Here is a 19,243-nt window from a genome sequence, read left to right on the forward strand (position 1 = left end):
TTCTAACCTACTTTATACCAATGGAACTGGCTTCCTTGAACTGCAAAAATAACATTGATGTTATTGTCAATCAATTTTTCAGACAGCTGCCCAAGAGATGGATGCTCCTGCAAAATACAACAGAAAAAAATGAGGTTTAGTAGGGGAAAACCTTACATTTTATATATAACACAATACAGGACCCCAAAGCTACTCCAATCCTTATTTCTAAATGTACAAAGGAATACTGGGCCTACATCCAAAAGAAGGTGGGACTGACCAAATGCAGACCGTGACAGAAAAAAACAAATCACCAGCACATCAAGTCGGCTGTGACAGGCTTCTCTTGTTGTCAGCTAGGCAGTGGTGCTGCACACTGGGAGGACTAACTGGACTCTTCACACAGCACCATTTTGCTGGTTTGAGTCTGATGCTCATGAAACAGCAGCTGGATACGGTGTTGTCCATGGTCTGTCTGGAAGAACAACAGGATTCCTGAGAACAACAGGCGGGTTCTTGCGCAAAAGTCAGGGAGGAAGAATGACATCAGATGAGGTGTGCTTTTGGGAGTTGCAAGGTGAGTCATTAAGTTTGTTTCTCAGAAACGTGTTTTGGCATCAGGAATCAGACACATCAGCTAAATGGGTCAGGTTCTAGCAACATCAATATCCTATACATATCTTACAGCTGACACCTTTCTCCAAGACTTGCCTTAGGAGTGATGCCCCCAGCCATCACTACAATGGCCTGCTACAGTTTCTGAACCATGCCTGTGCTTGAAGGTTTCATGAGTTTCACATCTCTCCCCCGTGTTGACATTGTTCTACTTGGTGAAGTGACTATTATGCCATGTCCTGTGCTGTGACCTGCCCTCCTATACTTCTTGTTGAAAGATCTGACATGGATTTGGGAACAAGAGGTGTGTGGCTATCCCTTCATCCAAGAAATGGGGAAGCACAGAGGTGTTTGTGTGGTCCCAGTGGGCTCTGCACATCTGTGCTGCGTGGCATTCCTCCAGTTCCAGTACTCTAAAACAAACTGTATCTGAAAGTCACTGCTGATTTACCATATATGTGTGTCTGTGAATGCTTCCTAAGAAATAATTTCAACATTTAAAATTCATGACTAAACATAGGGAAGTTGCCTGTGTTTACCCTCCACGAGTTTTCCTCAGGAGAGCAATATACATACGTCAGGTTTTTCAATGTCTTTCCCCCACCTATTTCTGCTGTCTTTCTCTTCCTGACATTTTTCATCATCTGTCCCTTATTCTCTCTCTCTCTCTCCCTCTCTCCTACACAAACACACTCTCCCTGTTTTCATGCACAATTCATTACTCCTTGGAGTGCCACTTGTTATTCAAGGCACCCTGCAAGTCAACTGCTATCCTAACAGTAATTTGAAAGCCAGGACAGCAGAGACAAAGTTATGCAAGGGGGTAAAATCCATTTTCCACCACATTGCACTACTGTAAATAGCCTTGTATAGAAAGAAGAAAGGAATTCCTTGCTGCAGTTTGATCTTAGCAAGGATCTCAACTTACTTATTCTTGATAAGAGATTATATTCTTTAAGATAAGTAACGATTGTTAAGCAATACAGCAATAAACAGGCCTTCTTAACAGCTGCAGCTGCGGAGCATGTCATACATGAGGGTCCAGGGAGCATAAATACTGGTACACAGCACACTTACAGGTGAAGTGCAGCAGCAGTGGCCGCATTGCCAATTTCACAACACAGCATTAAGGCCTTTTCCCTCTCTCCATGACCACAGACCACAGGGGTTGGGCCTCCATTGTCCTGCACAAGCCTACACGCCACATGCACCAGGCTGGCAGATCACAAATGCACCAAGTGGTCCCAGGACATGTCCTAGTAAAGCCAGATGTTCTACAAACATCTCCTGCACCATGGGGCAGTGGTGAGGGATCGTGAGAGGGTGCTCAAACGAATCAGTCTGCTGGTTACCATATGACACTAGACATGTCCAAATGTCAGCAAAGTGAACCTTCAACGTCTGCAACTAATGGCAAAAGTTTGAGATCAGTGGCATCAGAAATGGGTTTCCAACCCCTGATGAAACAAAAGCTTATTCAGATGGAGTTTACTGAAGTCAAGAGATGATATGCATAGACATGCGAAGGTTGTAGGGACTGGATCCCCAAATCACACAGCATGCTTGCAAGTAAAACTGGGCTCCCATCTATTTCTTAGCTCTAACTCATTACAGTGTCCAGTTTGGTTAACAGTACATTATATTCTCACTTCAGATTAGAAAGAAAAATTTCCTTCTTATTAGAATTTTTTTTTTTTATGCATCAGCAGAACCATACTATCTTTTTCATTTTAAGCGTGTAAGGAGATGACATAACGGACTGTTGGTCACTCAAGGAGCCTCATTTTGCTTGCTGTAAAAACCTTGGTGTACTCTATGCATTTTTATCTTATCTACTCCCACTACTGCTTAGGAGAATGTATTCTCATTTTAGATCTTCCTTCTTGTTCCAGTTCCATCATTCATTTTATTATTTTAACCTACTGTATTAAGTCTAGAAGATAACTGATACAGACATTAAGTATTTCAGAAAGAGAGTGAACCAAGCACACATCTAATTAAAATGGACTAGATTTCTTTCTTGTTTTATACTTTTTCTGACCTCTGCATGACTACTTAACAAAAGTTAGAAAGAGGCAGAAAAATTAATAACTGGAAAGATTGTTTTTTTGCAAATAAATAAAGCAAAGGCCTCTTAACTGCAACAAGAATAAAATATAGTATGCCAGGATTCAGTCTTCTCTAGACTACCAGGCACTAAGAACGAAAGCAGGAGCACAATGTTATTACAGATGACTCTTAAAATTAACATTTCATATCATAATTGCACTGAGAAGGAAAAAAAAAAAAGTAAAACCATGTTTCTTCTTTACATTTTTTTTTGACAACCTTTCATGACATCTCATTTAAATATTAGTTACAGAGATTTTCTTTTTCTGGTTTTACTTGTTCATTTGAAGTTTCTTCCTGTTTCTTTATGGATCTCTGGCTAATGAGAATATGACTAAAATAATATATACTATTATAGGTTAGTACTATTATACTAGTGAGAAGAAAAAAAAGGCAAGAAACTACCTGCCCTTATAGACACTATTGTGTGTTATCATCTCAAATCTATTCCAGAAAATATCTGACACTGAGAAAGATTTCCATTCTAGACCTCTCCTGTCACTAAACTTTATACGTGGGCATGCAAGAATTAGCCAGCGGTTGAAAAAATATATGGGCCAGAAGCCATGGGTCAAAATGTGCCAATCTAGGTGTCTTTCAAGGTCATTTCATATGGGTGGCAAAAGAAAGACAACCTAATTTCACAGAAAGCATCAATAGCACCAAAAATCATAGAGATTTCTTACTCTATATGGGACAATAAAATCATGATTGTTCAGCCCAGAATTCAGAAAATCATTTAAAACCCTTTCTTCAGTCAGCCATCAATCTGTCATTGACAGAGATTAATTAATTTTGTCTGTATTTTATATTGGTGAGGTTTTCCAGACTACAAAGAAGTTAATTTGCCAAGTTGGATAGATTTTTTTTCTTTTTTTTTTTTTCTTTTTTTTTGAAACTGAAAATATCTTTATTACCAAAGAAATCCTGAATCCCACGGAAAGATTTTTATCTATAGCACTTGTGTAATAAAGTGAATTAAAAAGTAGAGATAGGGACGTCATAACAAATAAGTATGCTCTCCTTTTGGGAAGGAAAGTTTCTGGATTCTTTGCTTTGAGCAGAATAAGGGAAGGGGTTGTTTTTATCCCAGGGACACTGTAAAAACAATGAAACTGAACAGACTAGCAAGAGGGAAATAAATAATCCTGACATCAGTGAGGGAATATCCAAAAGGTGACAGAGGGAGTGCATTAATGCAAGAACATCAGATAATCGGAAATCCAGACAGCCTTCCTGCCAGCACATGCTTAGTTGCTTCCTCCGTTCAGCGAGGTCCCAAACACCCACCTATTCCTGGAAACCTCCCGCGTTTCACAAACGTACACCATACGGCCGCCGCCTCCTGCTGCCTCCCGGTAAACACCCTGCACTGGGACTAAATTCAGGGCTAGCCTGGCCTGCACTGAGCCCTCACTGATCTCCTGGCCAGGAATGCAGGCTGGATGCTTCAGCTAAGTGCAGTGAGCACCGAGAAGAAAACCCTGATGTGCTCTGTACCACAGTTCATATTTCCATTTTCTGATGCTTACATAACAATTAAGCAATGATTCAAATGATTCACATTTCTTAAATGAATGAATTACATTCATAAAACAGTGCAATTAAATAGTACAAATCTTAGAGAAAAAATTCTTGTATCTCTATAGCTATTTTATACTTGAAGAAATCTTTTTGAAAGCTAAAAATACCTGTTGAAGTCTTATTGTTTTGTTACAGTGAATTTGAAGCAACTTTTTACACAGGTATGTATTACCACACATGGTTTTATACTGTGAGATTCAGATGTATTTAATGCTACATTAACACAGCAAAGCTTTGTGTCACCAAAATATTTTCTAGTCCATCTAGGTTGGACTAGTTCATTGGTGCTGTACATCTTCAGTTTCACTCTTACAAAGCTTGCTCAATCAATGCAACTACGAACCTTCTGACCATAATGCATGACCACTACCTTTGTCTTATTAGCACAAACATGCAATTTGTACCTGCTTCTTCTCCTGCAAAATATCACAGAAACTTCCTATTTATATTTTATAGAAAATGTGTGCCATTCTAATGAGATGGTAATAAAAAACAAAAACAACAACAAAAAAAAATTAAAACAACAGTAAAATATTCTTCTCTGCTCTGTACTGTTGACTCAGACTGAACAATACTTCATCCCAGATACAAAGGATGTCAATATTTCCATGTGATGTATTCTTTATTTTACATCTTGCCTACTTGGGAAAATATTATTCTAATAGTTGAATTAAAAGCAATGCTTTGCACTGATCCAAAAACCTCATTTACACCACTTCCCTGAAGGCAGAATGTATGACATATACCTTACCATACTCGTAGCTTTGACGTACACGTTATCTTTCAAATGACAGTTTCCATCATGGGGAATTACGATCCCCGCTAATTTACTATCAAGGGCCAGGTGGGAAGTCTGATCTGTCATCACAAGAAGTAGTCGCTTGGCTTCTTTGCGCCACCCAATGTGGCTCTGAAAAGAAAACAAAATTGAACTTAAGAAAGTGATACTTACCTACTTTCTAAAATAATAAATAACAAAATGAAAAATGAATGTAGAAGTCTACTTCCCGGTATTACACTACTTAGCAGCGCTGAGTTTAAACCAGGATATTTAAAGCATTCATTCTGCTTTTGTGTGGAAAGATTCTTCACATCCTATGTCTGAAAACTATTTCTGGGAGTCAGAGATCCACTTACCACTTGCTTTCCTTTTTGAAAGAAGATTCCTCAAAATATAAACAAGCTATGCATTATATAGTGGGCTTCAGTAACAGCTGTCATATTGTTATTACATACAAATGCATATGCTTAACAACCATATAATTCTCTGGGATCCCAAAAGCATTACAACCAACAAATATGCATTAATTGGTATCGTTACTTGGTGCCCTCTTCTATTTTTACTTTCTGTTTATTTGCTTGATATTCTAGTCATTCTCTAATTTCCTTTTCCTACACTGCTTTCCAGAAAGGACTTTTGCATATGATCATCCAATCACTAAACACATAGCTTGTGTGTCTTCATGCACCTGCAAATTGAGAAAATCTTCACTATGCACCAAAATACAACAAATATCAATATCCCAAGGGATTACTAGCAAAGCAGCATCTGCAAAGGTGAATTTAATGTGCTTTAGGAATTCAGTGATGTGAAGGTTGTAGCAGGGCAAGCTTGTGTCTGGGTTGGGTGCCAGTTTTAATTTTTCCAGAACATTTATTTTTCTGCAAGGAATAATGTCTGCTTTAAATCAAATTTTGGAGAGGCAGACACGAATCACTTTATATGCTTCTTCATCCTCCCTCTCTATTATTTCGTCTCCTTTTTCACTAATTCAATTTTTTCCTCCCTTTTCCTCCTTCCTTGCTCCTCCTTCCTACGACTCTCTTGTCTCTGTCACTTCCCTTAACACTGCCAGGTATCATCCATCTCATGTGAAACCTATCTGCAACACAGTCCGTGCATTCAGCCAGGGTTCAAGATTTATTCTCTCTTTCCTTTCTTTGCTTTGCACGGAGTGATTTAGCTCCCTTCTCACACTTTTTCCTTGCTAGCTCTGAACAGGGAATGAGTACCTAGTAACAATAGGGATAATAAGTGCAGCTTACACTTATTATTATTACACTTATTATTATTAAGCTTACAACTTACATGCAGGCACCAGCCTCACTCAGACAATCCTAGACAGCATTCCCCTAAACAAAGGTATTAAATTGTTTTTATAAACAAATCATATCTTAAAAAATCCCAATTTTTCCTCCAGCAGCATAGAACCTCCTTGCTCCTAAGACTCCATCACTTCACTTTGTCAGTTCAAGACTCCTACGTTCATACATCACAGCAACCAAAATTTCAAAGTTGCTCCATGTACTAACCTGATACTGCATGCAACAGGGATGTGTGGGTTACAGCAAGTTGGAGCAAGTTATAAAGTTCCTTTGTGGGCAAAAGGAGCACGCATTAATATAAATTACAGTTCATTATGGTAGTTATGAATTGTACATTGTTCTCATCCATTTTGTTCACAATTCAATCAGCACGAAAGCCTCTCCATTCTCATGAACGTTTTTGTTCTATTGTTTTTGGAAGCATAGATTACTCTAAAACTCACATGTCCTAAATGTGGAATGTATCCAGTGAGAAACACTGAATTTTAAATATTTTTTTCCACAGCTTCAGAATAATTTTTTAACAGCTGTGATCACAGTTTCCATGAAGAGTGGCTTTTATTTACCTGTGTTACATCTCATCAAAATCTGAAAATAACATTGGAGCCAAACTATTCATTTTTAGCACAGTTTGCGTTCCTTTTTGGCCTTGACTCCTTCTACTGTTCCAAAAGAGAATGTGAAAATCACTAAAATAAAATAATTACTCTGACATCATCTGAAGAGACAAGAACCACACCAAAAGCCTGTGATTTGGACAGGAGTTGAATTACTTTCTGTAAGAGGACCAGAAAGAGTTATAGACCACTAGTAAACCCCCAAATCAGTCAACTTTCAAAATTTCTATTGTACTACTAGGCATACAAGGAAGATAACAAGCAAAAAAGCCTTTAAGTGCAAAAAAATTACTGTTATTTATAGTCTTAAATCTTGGAAGCCACTAATGCAGATCTTTTTGATCCCTTTCTGCATGTAAGACACGGTGATGCAATTCTGTTAATATAGAAAATTTTAATTAATTTTTAGTTGATTTGCATTTTGTCAAGTATTAACTCATCAAAAGCTGAGATAATACTGAAGTGCATTTGTTCTTTGTATCTATACAAGAAGTATAACTGATTCTTCAGTTTTCAGATACATTCTTAAGAAGAAATGCCAAATGGTACATCTTTAACTGGGAACTAAAGGAGGTCCTCAACGATTTTTGACACTGATTTTGTAATTGACTGAAAGTAATTCATGCATCTGTTCAAGCAAGAAGCAGTTGCTTTCACTGTCCATCCTATGCTGGCTAGACTGGTTAAAGCCATACTTAAAGAACATCATTAGGTAATACTGAAAAACATTTCCTTATGTTATCCTTTTTCAGTTTCAACTGGAAAAAAGGGAAATAATGACGAAGGAGGAAGAGTCTTACTATTTGCAAGCCTAGAACTGACAGTCTGAATTCAGGAACACTGAGCATAGTTGTACCTGTATATATATGTATATATATATATTATATACATATACACACCCTTCTCTGAACTGCCATTTGGTCTTTTGTTGATACGCTCCTTACCTGGCACACAGCTGCTTGGAGCATCGCATCAAACCCCCCTTCGGGTGTATCAATATTCCCAGAAATTTTTTGTTTATTCACTGCATTTCTGAATTCTGCTATATTGTCAGTCAGGGATAGAACGTGAATATAACCATGAGGCGGCATACAATCTAAATTATAATCACTGTACAAAAACAAAAACAAAACAAAATAAGATTTAGAAAAAAGTCTAACACAGTCCTCTACATTTTCCATTTGAAAGAGATGTAAATATTCCCTATCAATCCACATAAAATCTTGTTACTGGTGAAAATGTATATATGGATGGTAAAAGAAATGATTAAAGAAAAATAACTCCACATGAGATTAAGTTCAGTTCGAACTTGCTCTAATTTAAAATGAACAACAGATTTTTTTTAGTATTTTATGTAAATGTATACAATACAATGTAATTAATATAGTATCTATGTAGTATTTCTCTACATAATGAGAAGAAACACAACATGAGAGATGGTATCATCTCGTGGAACATCTGTGGATGAAAGGACTACTACACCACAATGTTAAGATTCTTTAACAGCTTGATACAAAGGCTAGATGATAAACACTGAAATTAAATTTAAGTTTCTATATCCACTATTAGTGAGTAAATGTGCATAAAACTAATGTTGAGTGACAGTTACCTAAAGCTTGTGACAGTTATCTCACTGCTTGGATGAGGAAATTCCATTTTCAGTATCATCTCAGTTCTAAATTATACTTTTTGAAATGATATATAAGGGGAGAAAGGATTAAGTTTGACATCAATAAGCTAATGCCATAGCATTTTTACAGGTCATTGCTCTGGGACCCATGTATGGCAATGGAATTTACAGCACAAACAGAAGTGCTTATCTGATTCTGAGATGCTGAGCAGGTTTCATCTCACTTACGTTCTGTTGCATACAATGTGGTCATCCAGACTACAACATACCCTACTCTGATTCAGTTTACAGTCAATGAAGAGAAACTGGCACTGTAAGGTGTAATACATCTGCAGTTGTCTACTTTTAGGGGAAATGAATCATGTCCTAGAAGCAATAATTGATTTCCACTGACCATAATAAACAGTCTAGAGGACTACTTTAAGACATAGACATTTATATCTCTCCAAGAATTTCCACTACTAATGTCCAATACAAAAATCATCAAAATAAAAAAAGAAGCTCATAGACTTCATAGAACCGTGAATCACATCTTCCTGGGAAAGATAAAACAAGCAAAAAGATGTCAGCAGTTAATATGTACTTTTCCAAGTATTATGGTTTATACAGATTTTAATTTGGTGTGAATAATCTTGGCCTCTAGAGTGTTTCCAAACTGAGCCCTCACTTAGATAAGTGTTGAATGGCAGGTATAAAAGGTTGAATGCCTGAGAAAAGAAATTCAAGCCAGAACACCTTTCTCATTTATCATGGGAATTAGTTCACATTACTACTGTGGAATTGGATAACAGGATTGGTTTTGTTCATTAAATGAGCTAAAAGAAAGAAACTGCATCACATTGACTAAAGTAGACATTTTCAAAAGAGAGCTAATGAATGCAGGACCATACAGGAGAAGAGAAGTCCTAGGTCAGAAAGTACAAACCTCTGTAATGAATCTAGGCAACATACATCCAAACTCACCAAGAAAACAACAGTTGGCTATAAAATTAAACACAAAACATATTCAAATAGACTAAAAAGATGTTGTTTGGCTCCTTTTTACAAACAAAAAAAAATGCACTTTTTTTTTGATACAACAAACTTTTAAAAAATCACCAGATATTTCAGAAGTAATCATTGTAATCATTGTATTCTCAGCATTTTCTTAGGAACTTTGCTGGAGAAGCAAGGCAAAATGGAATACAGACAGATTCTAAAGAGCTTTTAAAATACATATTCATAATGCATATTTGTGTAATTAAATCATTTATCAGTTCTACAGTAAATATAGAAAGATTACATACCTGCATTGGTTATGGATTCTACCTGGGTGAATGCTAATATAGGGTGACACAGTTTTATCCACATAGGATCCAAATCCAAGTCGAAAATCAAGAGAAATATTCGCCATCTTTTTAGATAAAGCAAATCCAACGGAATTTAGTTTCTCTATATTGTTGTGCATAGAAGCTGAGACATCAACTAAATAGTAAAGGTCCACAGGATACTTCTCCAGAGGATGAACTTTTAATATAAAGTTTGCTTCACTTCCTGATTCAAAGGAAAATAATAAGTTTACTTACTTTGCTATTTTTGAATGTACATTCTTAAAAATGTATCATTTTTGCAGCAACCTCAGCACAAAGTTCTTTGTGTCAGCAAACAGAAAAATGAACAAACAAACAAGAAAACCTCCCAAGAGTAAATCAAACCTTGAAGTATAGCTCAAAAACAAGCCATAAAGGAGTTCTTTGTAGAACATCTTGCATTTCTTTTCTCACAGGAGTATTTTGTGAAAATGTGACTTCTCCCCATTTTCTTTTAAACTCTGGGTTATGCAATCCCTTTGGCACGGTACCAAAAAGCAGTTACGACTCAAAAAGGACACAGATTTGCATACAAATTGTGGCCAGTCACTTCAAGGCTGATACTTGGAAGTATATTAGCATATCCTGGAAACAGTCTGTCACATGTATCTGAAACTACACGTTTCATAAAGTGAGCACAGCCTGAAAAACTCAGGTAAGTTAGGCATCAAGCTTATACCAATTCAGTTCCAAGGATTTGAAGAGAATACTCCGTAGAATCAAAATAAAAACAAACAAAAAGGTTTTAATGTTAAAAAATAGTAAAAACTGACCTCTCTTTTTATCTTAAGATAATAAATGTCTGTCTTTCCTGCAGAACTGCATCACAGATGTAATAAAAACGTTGAGGCCTTGGAAGCCCCTAAAAGATAGTACCTACATTGTTCCTCATCTATTTTCTGTGATTTTGTGCGACTATTCTGTGATTCTGCAATGCCAGCAGAGAGTAATGGGACTGGAGTACAGGCAGTGGAGGTATGACTTCAATGCAATGACTTCAAAATATTCATTATTTAATGACAACATAAGTGTCAGCTATCTTCAAGAAGAAATAAAAGAATAGGACCTTTGCATGATGAGTGACGCAATGAAGACACAGCAAAGGATAGGAGGAAATGATACACTACAGAAAAATTATGCAGCTGTTCTATAAAAGCTATCTTAACACATTCTGAAATAGATTTACTAAAAAAAAAACCTGAAATGTGACTTGTTTATGCCATTAACTAGTGCATATGACATTGCTAGATAGCGTAATGAAAGTACGTGTAAGTGAACTGTGTCAAATTATATCACAGATCTGACTCAAAAATGTTAAACGTGCAAAGTACTTTTCAAATAGGCTAACTAAAAATATTTTTGCTTCCAATGTTCTTTGAACATAATCCACCTGAATTTTTCTGGATTTGTCTGCATCAGGTCTCACTTTAAGAAAATAGAATTTCAGCATGCTATAACTTATGTTTCCTCTTTGCCAATGTAAATTTATTATTATTATTAGTAGGAGTAGTAGGAGTAGTAGTAGTAGTAAATAACCTTACAGGTATCTATTTTGCATACAGAGAGTGGAGCCTGTATTTTCTCCCAGGTAAATCATGACAGCTGGGATTCATGTAGAGTGATGAAAAAAATGGAATCAAAACAAAAACATCTTTGGTCTGCATGACGGCACTGTGTCAAATTTATGCTTGCCCCACTATAGCTGTATATCTGTGTAGTTCCTTGTGGATCAAAATACAGGCAGAATGTCTATATAATAGAAGTTACTCTTCTGTAGTTCTAGGAATTTCAGTCTTCCATCTTCAAGCAAAAGCTTCAGCAAAGAATATGGAACCCCAAACTTAATTTCAGTACTGGGAAAATGGTTCATTAAGCCAACGTTTAGAAAGTGAAGTGTTTTCTATGAATCCAGTAAGTGTAAAAGCCTTCATAAATAAATACAATTACAGACTTTTCTAAAGCTATCTCAGTTCCTGAGACCATTTCTCAGTATAAAGCAGACCATCAGTCACTTCTTTGAAAGGAGAGTAGGGAAAGGAGAGGAAGGGTGATGCTGCTTTTTCAGTTTTATTGTAAAGATGATAAACTAGATTTCCTTTGCACTTCACACTCCTGCAGTTCCTTTCTTCTTCCTCGTAATTGACAGAAAATTACTTTTATACAAAGAGAGATACAGTGAAGATCAGTGAGATATTACAGTACTTCACACATTTCTTATTCACATAATGTTTTTCTACCAGCAATTGATCACTTCAGTAGAGGGTAAATTGAGGTATATTAAAAATCCCTCAGATCGATAAAGAGATGTAGATTCTGTTAGGGCCAGGTGTCTCATGTTAGGCACTGAATACCTAAGTCTTCTTTATGAATCCAGCCCTTTCTTTCATATTAGCTGTGGTGCCTTCACAGTTGTCTAGTCATTGCACTTAAAAGTAACCAAATTATTAAGAAGCTTATCAAATGATGAATATAGGAATTAGAAATTTTAGCCCAATATACTTACAGTAAGGAATACATGTTATACACATATAAGGGAAAATTATTTTGAAAGGAAAAATAATCAAGAAATCACAAGAGAAAACAGAAAAGACTACCTAAAATCCCTTTTCCACTTGCTACTTGCATTATTCTGACCTTCAGCTATGTTTGACAGAAAGACTTCTTGCTTAAGACCATACTTGAATACGGAGCAACACCATCACAGTCCTACAATGCAATGTTGCAGCATCATTCTTCAAAATAATGATTCCAGCTGTTTCTTAACAAAATATCTGTACTTAAATATTATTGTATTATAATATCCATATGTTAGATATAACCCAACCTGGACGCAGTTGGACTGAAACTTTTCCTGGTGTCACTTGTGTATTTGTTTCTTGATCGCTGGGTATTGTTACACGAACTGTGGGATTTTCTACAAAATCTGATTGGCAGCCTCTTTTCATTAAGTTGGAAACAGTGTCACAGCGTCCCTTCTGTGTTGCATCGGCCATGAAATCCTGTTTTATAAAAGACCAAAACAACATAGCAACCTGAACTGAAAAAAATAACAGTAGTATCTTCAAAGGAAAGAGAAAAACAAAATAATAGTATTTGAAACAATAAAATATACTACTATAATTGCATAAATTGTAGAACTAGTTCATATAAGCCATATGTTTTAAGTAAGTGCAATGGCAAAATATTTAACTTAGATATTAACCTAATTGCTACATTGACTATTTTTCTACAAAGAACAAAACTTCTGTGTGTGAGAAAGAGGATCTTGCACAACCAGAACAAGATGACTTTGGAGAAAAAGGAAACTATGTACTGTCACTATGTCACTAAAAATGTTCTGTGCTATGCTATGAATTAGTTCTACCAAGAAAACGTCATTCACATAATTTCTAAACATGTTGGTTTTCAGAGGAATCCAACAGTAATCTTAGGCTAGTATTAAAAAGTAGAAGCAAAAGTCAGATTTAGGTTTACCTAACCTGCATTTGTCTGTCACGGATGTTTAAGATTTAACCCATAGCCTGCACAAAAGCCGAAGACCAGCTGGACTACATCATTTCAATCCTCAGAAAGAGAAAGCTAAATTCTACCGGACTGGAGAGTTTAAGATGCCACCAACATGAAAAAAGCCTCGGTAACAACAGAAAAATGGTTAGTAGTAGAACGGTGTCAGAAGCAGCATGTCTTTTCTTGTAGTGAAAGGGCAAAGTTGCCAAGACTGTGGCAACATGATACAGTGCGAAATTCCTGACAACAAATCTATGATTAGCATGATCCTGATCATGCAAGTGACAAAAAAGGCTTGACAAGATCCTTTGTACTCTTTCAAAGCATTGATCTGTCTCAGCCACAGCTGGAGACCAAACAATGGACAATCTCTGATATTTCAGAGGCAGATGGGGAAAATAAACAATCAAAAAGTGCACAGAGCCAACTGTGTATTAGAGAATAAATCATCATCCAGATCCTGAAAAGACCAGAGAAAGCCCCTGAAGAATGAGACTTGTAAGTCATGTATCTTGTTTTCTAAGTTCCTACTCATTTTTGTAGTTTACCTCAGGTACTGTTTTTTCACAATCTTATTTAGACAACAAAGAATTTTTTTTTTTTTAGGTTACTGCTATTTATACAATCTTTTTGATTTATATAAATTTCAGAGAGGTAGATTTTAAAATATACAAAGAATTTATCTACTCTCACTGTTATCATTGGTGATTGACAGATATGTTCTGAAGTTCACCATGTGGGGGTATAAAATCAAAGCATTTCAAGTGTTTTTCATGGCTGCTTTTATTACTAAAAACATAGTTAGGTGAAGCAGCCACGCTAAGCTGAAAATTGGTCCTGTAACTTTACTCTGGGAAATTTCTATCTGAAATAATATGAGTTTTACCACTCCACAAACACGGACAGCGTGTAGGTGAGTGGGCTATCAAAGCATGGTACAAGAGGGTTTGACAAACCCCTGCCTTTGATGAACGGCTCTCAGGATTGACACAGGAAGCAAGGCAAGAGAAGCATATCAGAAGTCAAACCACGTCAAATCTGGGCATCTGGTTAGAAGGAACCCTCCTACAGCTCCATAGCACTGGAATGCTAAGAAGCACTGTTCTGTGACAAACACAGATATTGCAGGGTAAAATTGTGTCCTCTGCTAAAAGAGAATATCAGGTCACAGTAATGGACCACTCCACATTGTAATCCATGGTGCCATGTATATGGCACATGCCTGAAACGGCTCTTGGACAAGTTCTCCTTGCCTCCATTAATCCTCACATGACTTACACTTGCATCAGCCAAGGTTAATCATTCCAAGACACGGTATTTCTGATAAACTAATGCCAGTGCCTTATGCTCCTTATCTCTTCCATGTATGCCCTAGGAATTTATCTACCTTCTATGCTGATTGGAAAGCTACCTGAGCGAATTAGCATGCGACCTTCAAGACCATATAAACTTGCAAGTGCCAGCAATATTCTTAAAAACCTTGCTCCTCTGAAGTAATTAAAATGGTCCATCCTTATTACTTGAAATCACATAATCATCTGTTTTTCTCTCTTAAACAAATCCAGAAAAAAACCATATTTTTACAGTCGTCAAGGAAATAATAATTTCAGAACAATTCTTCCTATCTGAGATCTGTCTTCTGTGACGAGTCTCAGAACTGATAGTTTCAAGTGTCAAAACAGACAAGTATCATTTTTTCCATTTGTGACAGGGGACATAAAATACGGTAAAGTCAAAGTTAACTCCACTATTGCTAGCTATTGCTAAATGCAATAGGCATATATATAGACTTACTCTGATATATAATAAGGCCTTAATACAAATTACTGATAAGTAATTTTACTTTTGAAGCCAAAAACTGTTGAACTCTCAAAGTTACTATAAATCTGCCAAACCCATCTACAAAGCAGATGGAACACATTAGAAAGTTCTCACTTTATTTAAAATTACTGCCATTTTCCAAATAAAAGATTGCATTTTCTCCTTTGGAAACTAAATATATTTCACATGATTTCTCAGGTGCTGTCTCCAGAGGTCATTTAAAGATTTTCCTGCTATTTCTCACTGTAATTTTAACAGTTTAGAAGTCTTTTATCTTTATAAAGATCAGAGGCAGCTAAAATTTAAAGTCAAAAATAAATAAGAAAAATGCCATACCTCTTGAGCACACCATCCACACTCTGGACCCAAAGCAAGACACTTTGTACATGTTACTGCATTTGAAGTGGCACATCTGTTTTCCGCTGCAATGAAATACAAAACCAAACATTCATGATTTATGAAGGTATGTGGGAATTGTAAAATACCTAATTTTAAACCAAGATTTCAAAAATTACTTCACCAGATTAGCATGATGACAACGTATCCAAACAGAAGTAAAACAGAACAAAGGCAGCCCGGTGAGGGAATACTTGGATCATTTTTGGTATCTACAGTCTAGAACTATATGTATGGATGGAATAAAATCCATTCTCAAGGCCATATTTTTAAAACCCCAATTTAGAATAATTTTGAAGTGAAAGTATATCTTTGGCATGTACCTTGCTGATTTACTGTCTAACAGAAAACATTTACCAGGTAGCTTATCTCTTCATAGACATTTTCCTCTTAAGTCATTTACACTTGACTGAGTTATTCATTATTCACTCTGCATGGAACCCAAAATATTTTCTCACCTTCTATAAATATTCCCTCTCTGCATTTTCTGGAGTGAATAGTTTCCCAGAAGAGGCAGATTTTTTTTTTTTTTCAGAAGTTAATACAAATTTATCCAATATTAAGTGTGTCACAGATTGAAGAAATAATTCTGCACTAACAACTGCAGAAAGCTGTGCCTACTAACAGGAAAACCACCTCTCTTTTTGGAGTAATGAGAGCACCTTCTCACAGAGAAAAGCATCATTAGGAATATATTTACTAAAATATCTTTCGATCTTTCTTTGATCAATCTCAGCTATGTATTCAAAGATGAGATCCTCTGTCACATGGACAGCTAGTGCTAGTGGATCCCTCTGAATAACAAGTGATCCAAGGAACTAATCACAGCTTGCAAGTTATTAGCATCAGCAGCATATATACCATTATCAGTATTTGCAAGACAGAAAAGCTTTAATACGGCACAATTGCAGCATTATACTGATAACAGGTTAGCATTGATTTCAAAGGTCAGACCTATATTTCACATAAACTGCTGTTTACAATTTTTGCAATGTAGTCAATGCAAGAAAAGAAACGTATATGAAAGGGAGGAAAGTTGTTACAGATGTGATCAGAACAACAAGCTGAAAAGCAGCCCGAGAAGGTGGTGGAAGAGAGGAAAAAGTGCTTAAAGGAAGAGGTGGGCAGGGACAGATAAAGGAGGAGTTGCTGAGGAGAGAGAAAAGAGCAAGGCAAAATCCCAAAGGTTTTTGTTTCTTTGTTATAAAAACAAACACAGCACGTTTGGCTTGGATGGGAAATGAGAGCAACCTCATTCGACACTGACACAGGAAAACTTCTCTGCATGTATACGAAGAAGACAACTGCACTTGATGTGCTGGAGTCAGAAAGAGCAGAGTTGGGGGCCACAGAAAGAGCTACCAGAAACCATGGGAGAGGAGGGACAGTGAGGATTCCAGGTAGGTACAGGAAGGCATGGGGCTGCAGAGCTTAACACAGATCCACTTCTGGCCAGAACTGGGAAAGCACAAATACGCAGAATGAAAAGCTGTTGACGGAGTACAACTAAAAGGAATGTAACTGTTCTTGGCTTCGAGACATCCCTTCCACCTTCAGCTGGATACCACAGACAGCAAAGATGAAAGACAACACAGGAGAAAGTAACATGATGGATGCAGTAGAAGTGACAAGGAAAGACTGGAAATGCTGATTTGCAGCACAGTGGTGGCTAAAGACCACCATGAGGCAAAACAGTGAGGAGATGACACGAACTTTGAGGTTACTAATCAAGCAATGATCCACCTTAGAAGACAGAGCTATTCTGATAAGAATAAATAGTTGGCAGGACAAAATGAGAGGCTTCTGGATCTAGCTAAAAAAGATATGGAATAAGATAAATTACTTCCCGGTCATCAACACCGGTAAACCAAAGTAAACCAAATAACGAGTTTGGCTTAATTCATTTCCTACAATAGTTTCTGAGCCTCTCCTTGCTTAAAACATATAGTCTCATCCAAATAACACAGGCATTGTCCTCTCCCAAATTCTCACATTTCCAAAAATTAAATGCTATTGAACATGTAAAAGTCATTCATGTCCTACTATAATGTACACATGCTAAAAAGAATAAAAAGTTTCTATGACTGGAACAACAGTATGGTATTTCCAGATACATCAGAAAACTGGTTGAAAAATAATTGTCCCAGATTTTTTGTGGTATGGTTAGCTTAGGTACCAAATCTACTTGAGGTCCGATTTAGCTTATTAATACATGCTGGTAAAATATAAGGTTTCCTTTGTGTCTCTCTAAACTGCTACGGCATAAGAAGAGATCTTAAAATCCAGTTTGGGTTTTCAGTGTGATCATGGCAGACGAAACGCTTTACCAAACGAGACACACAGTATTGCTGGATGCAAATCTCTCTGCTGATAACTCTCCGGTCTCATGAGCTCCATTTTCGCAACATGAAGTCACGCATTGGCAATTGACAAGCTTGGTACCATTGGCTCAAGAATTTGATTTTTTTGGAATAGAGAGAAACTTGAAGAAGGTTTATTAATGCCCAAGACACATTCTGGCTACATCACTACTGTAGTTCCTAAGTACACAATCCCTTATAGCAGTAACATTTACAGACATGCTTTCATTCACCAAATGTTTATTATTTAGTTATAAATGTACTCTAAAACCTTAACTGATTGAGTATAAACTTCTCAGTTTCTTTTAAAAATCATATGTTAGAGCAAGAAACATTTTTTTATGAGTTGGCTCAACAAAGAACCGAGATTTTTCCTGCCACTTCACCAAAAACAGAGTCCAGACAAGGCTGCATTACTGTTCAGCCAAAGCTAAGGGCAAGTTTCTACTGGCTTCGTTATAACTGATGTATGCCAAAAGGTATTTTCAGCAAGGGCCAAATTTTGTGCTGGGAACTGCGCAGGCATATGCATGTAATAAAAAATGAGTGCTGCAGGTTAAACTGCACTTTTCCAGCCTCCCCCACAAAATACAACTGGGCTCCAGCTACTGAGCACAGGTGTGGCAAGCCTAAACCTTCAGTAACAAGAGGGATCCAGGCTAGATGAAGATCCTGTATGTTATAATCATATCCTGCCTTCCTATTATGAAAATAACTTTATCATGATCAGAGTATTTATCTGAGAGATGGAATAATAATAATGCATGCTAGTGTTGAAGAGTGGATGTTAAACAGCTTTTTTTAAACAGACAGCACGTTGTTCAAGTACAGCCAGGAATTTGGACTTACATTGACTTCGCTGTTGGTACACGTTTGTGCTGTTTTTGGAGGGTGCATCCTTTGCTATCTTAAAGCAAAAAGCCAAAACATAACTAGAAGCTTATACTCCCTGATCACGGTCCTCAGACTGCTGTGCACTACTTAAGGCAAGATACAACATTACGTAGCCTCGACGGTGGTTTGTTGTTTTTTCCCCCATAAATTCTGCATCCAATCTTGGCCTGCAGCAGCAGTTAGCCAGGCTGTCCCTCTTCACCGATAATGTGGCCTTCGACAAAGTGCATGTAGCATTGCTTCTGAAGAAAGCTGCAGCTCTCATGCAGTATTCTG

General features: G+C 36.8%; 1 protein-coding gene across 2 annotated transcripts in view; it reads right to left on the reverse strand.

The window, feature by feature from the left end:
* Window positions 1–19,243, reverse strand: part of ITGB8 (integrin subunit beta 8) — a 47,878-nt gene that overhangs the window by 18,344 nt on the left and 10,291 nt on the right. For both annotated transcript variants that reach the window (XM_083823214.1, XM_083823215.1), the window contains exons 2-7: window positions 15,654–15,739; window positions 12,814–12,988; window positions 9,927–10,173; window positions 7,955–8,120; window positions 5,039–5,197; window positions 12–107 (exon numbers count right to left, since the gene is read on the reverse strand). In XM_083823214.1, the coding sequence (XP_083679340.1) occupies window positions 12–107; window positions 5,039–5,197; window positions 7,955–8,120; window positions 9,927–10,173; window positions 12,814–12,988; window positions 15,654–15,739 (929 nt within the window). The remainder of the gene's footprint in view (window positions 1–11; window positions 108–5,038; window positions 5,198–7,954; window positions 8,121–9,926; window positions 10,174–12,813; window positions 12,989–15,653; window positions 15,740–19,243) is intronic.

Source organism: Anser anser, assembly GCF_964211835.1.
Source record: "Anser anser genome assembly, chromosome: 2".
Classification (NCBI taxonomy): Eukaryota; Metazoa; Chordata; class Aves; order Anseriformes; family Anatidae; genus Anser; species Anser anser.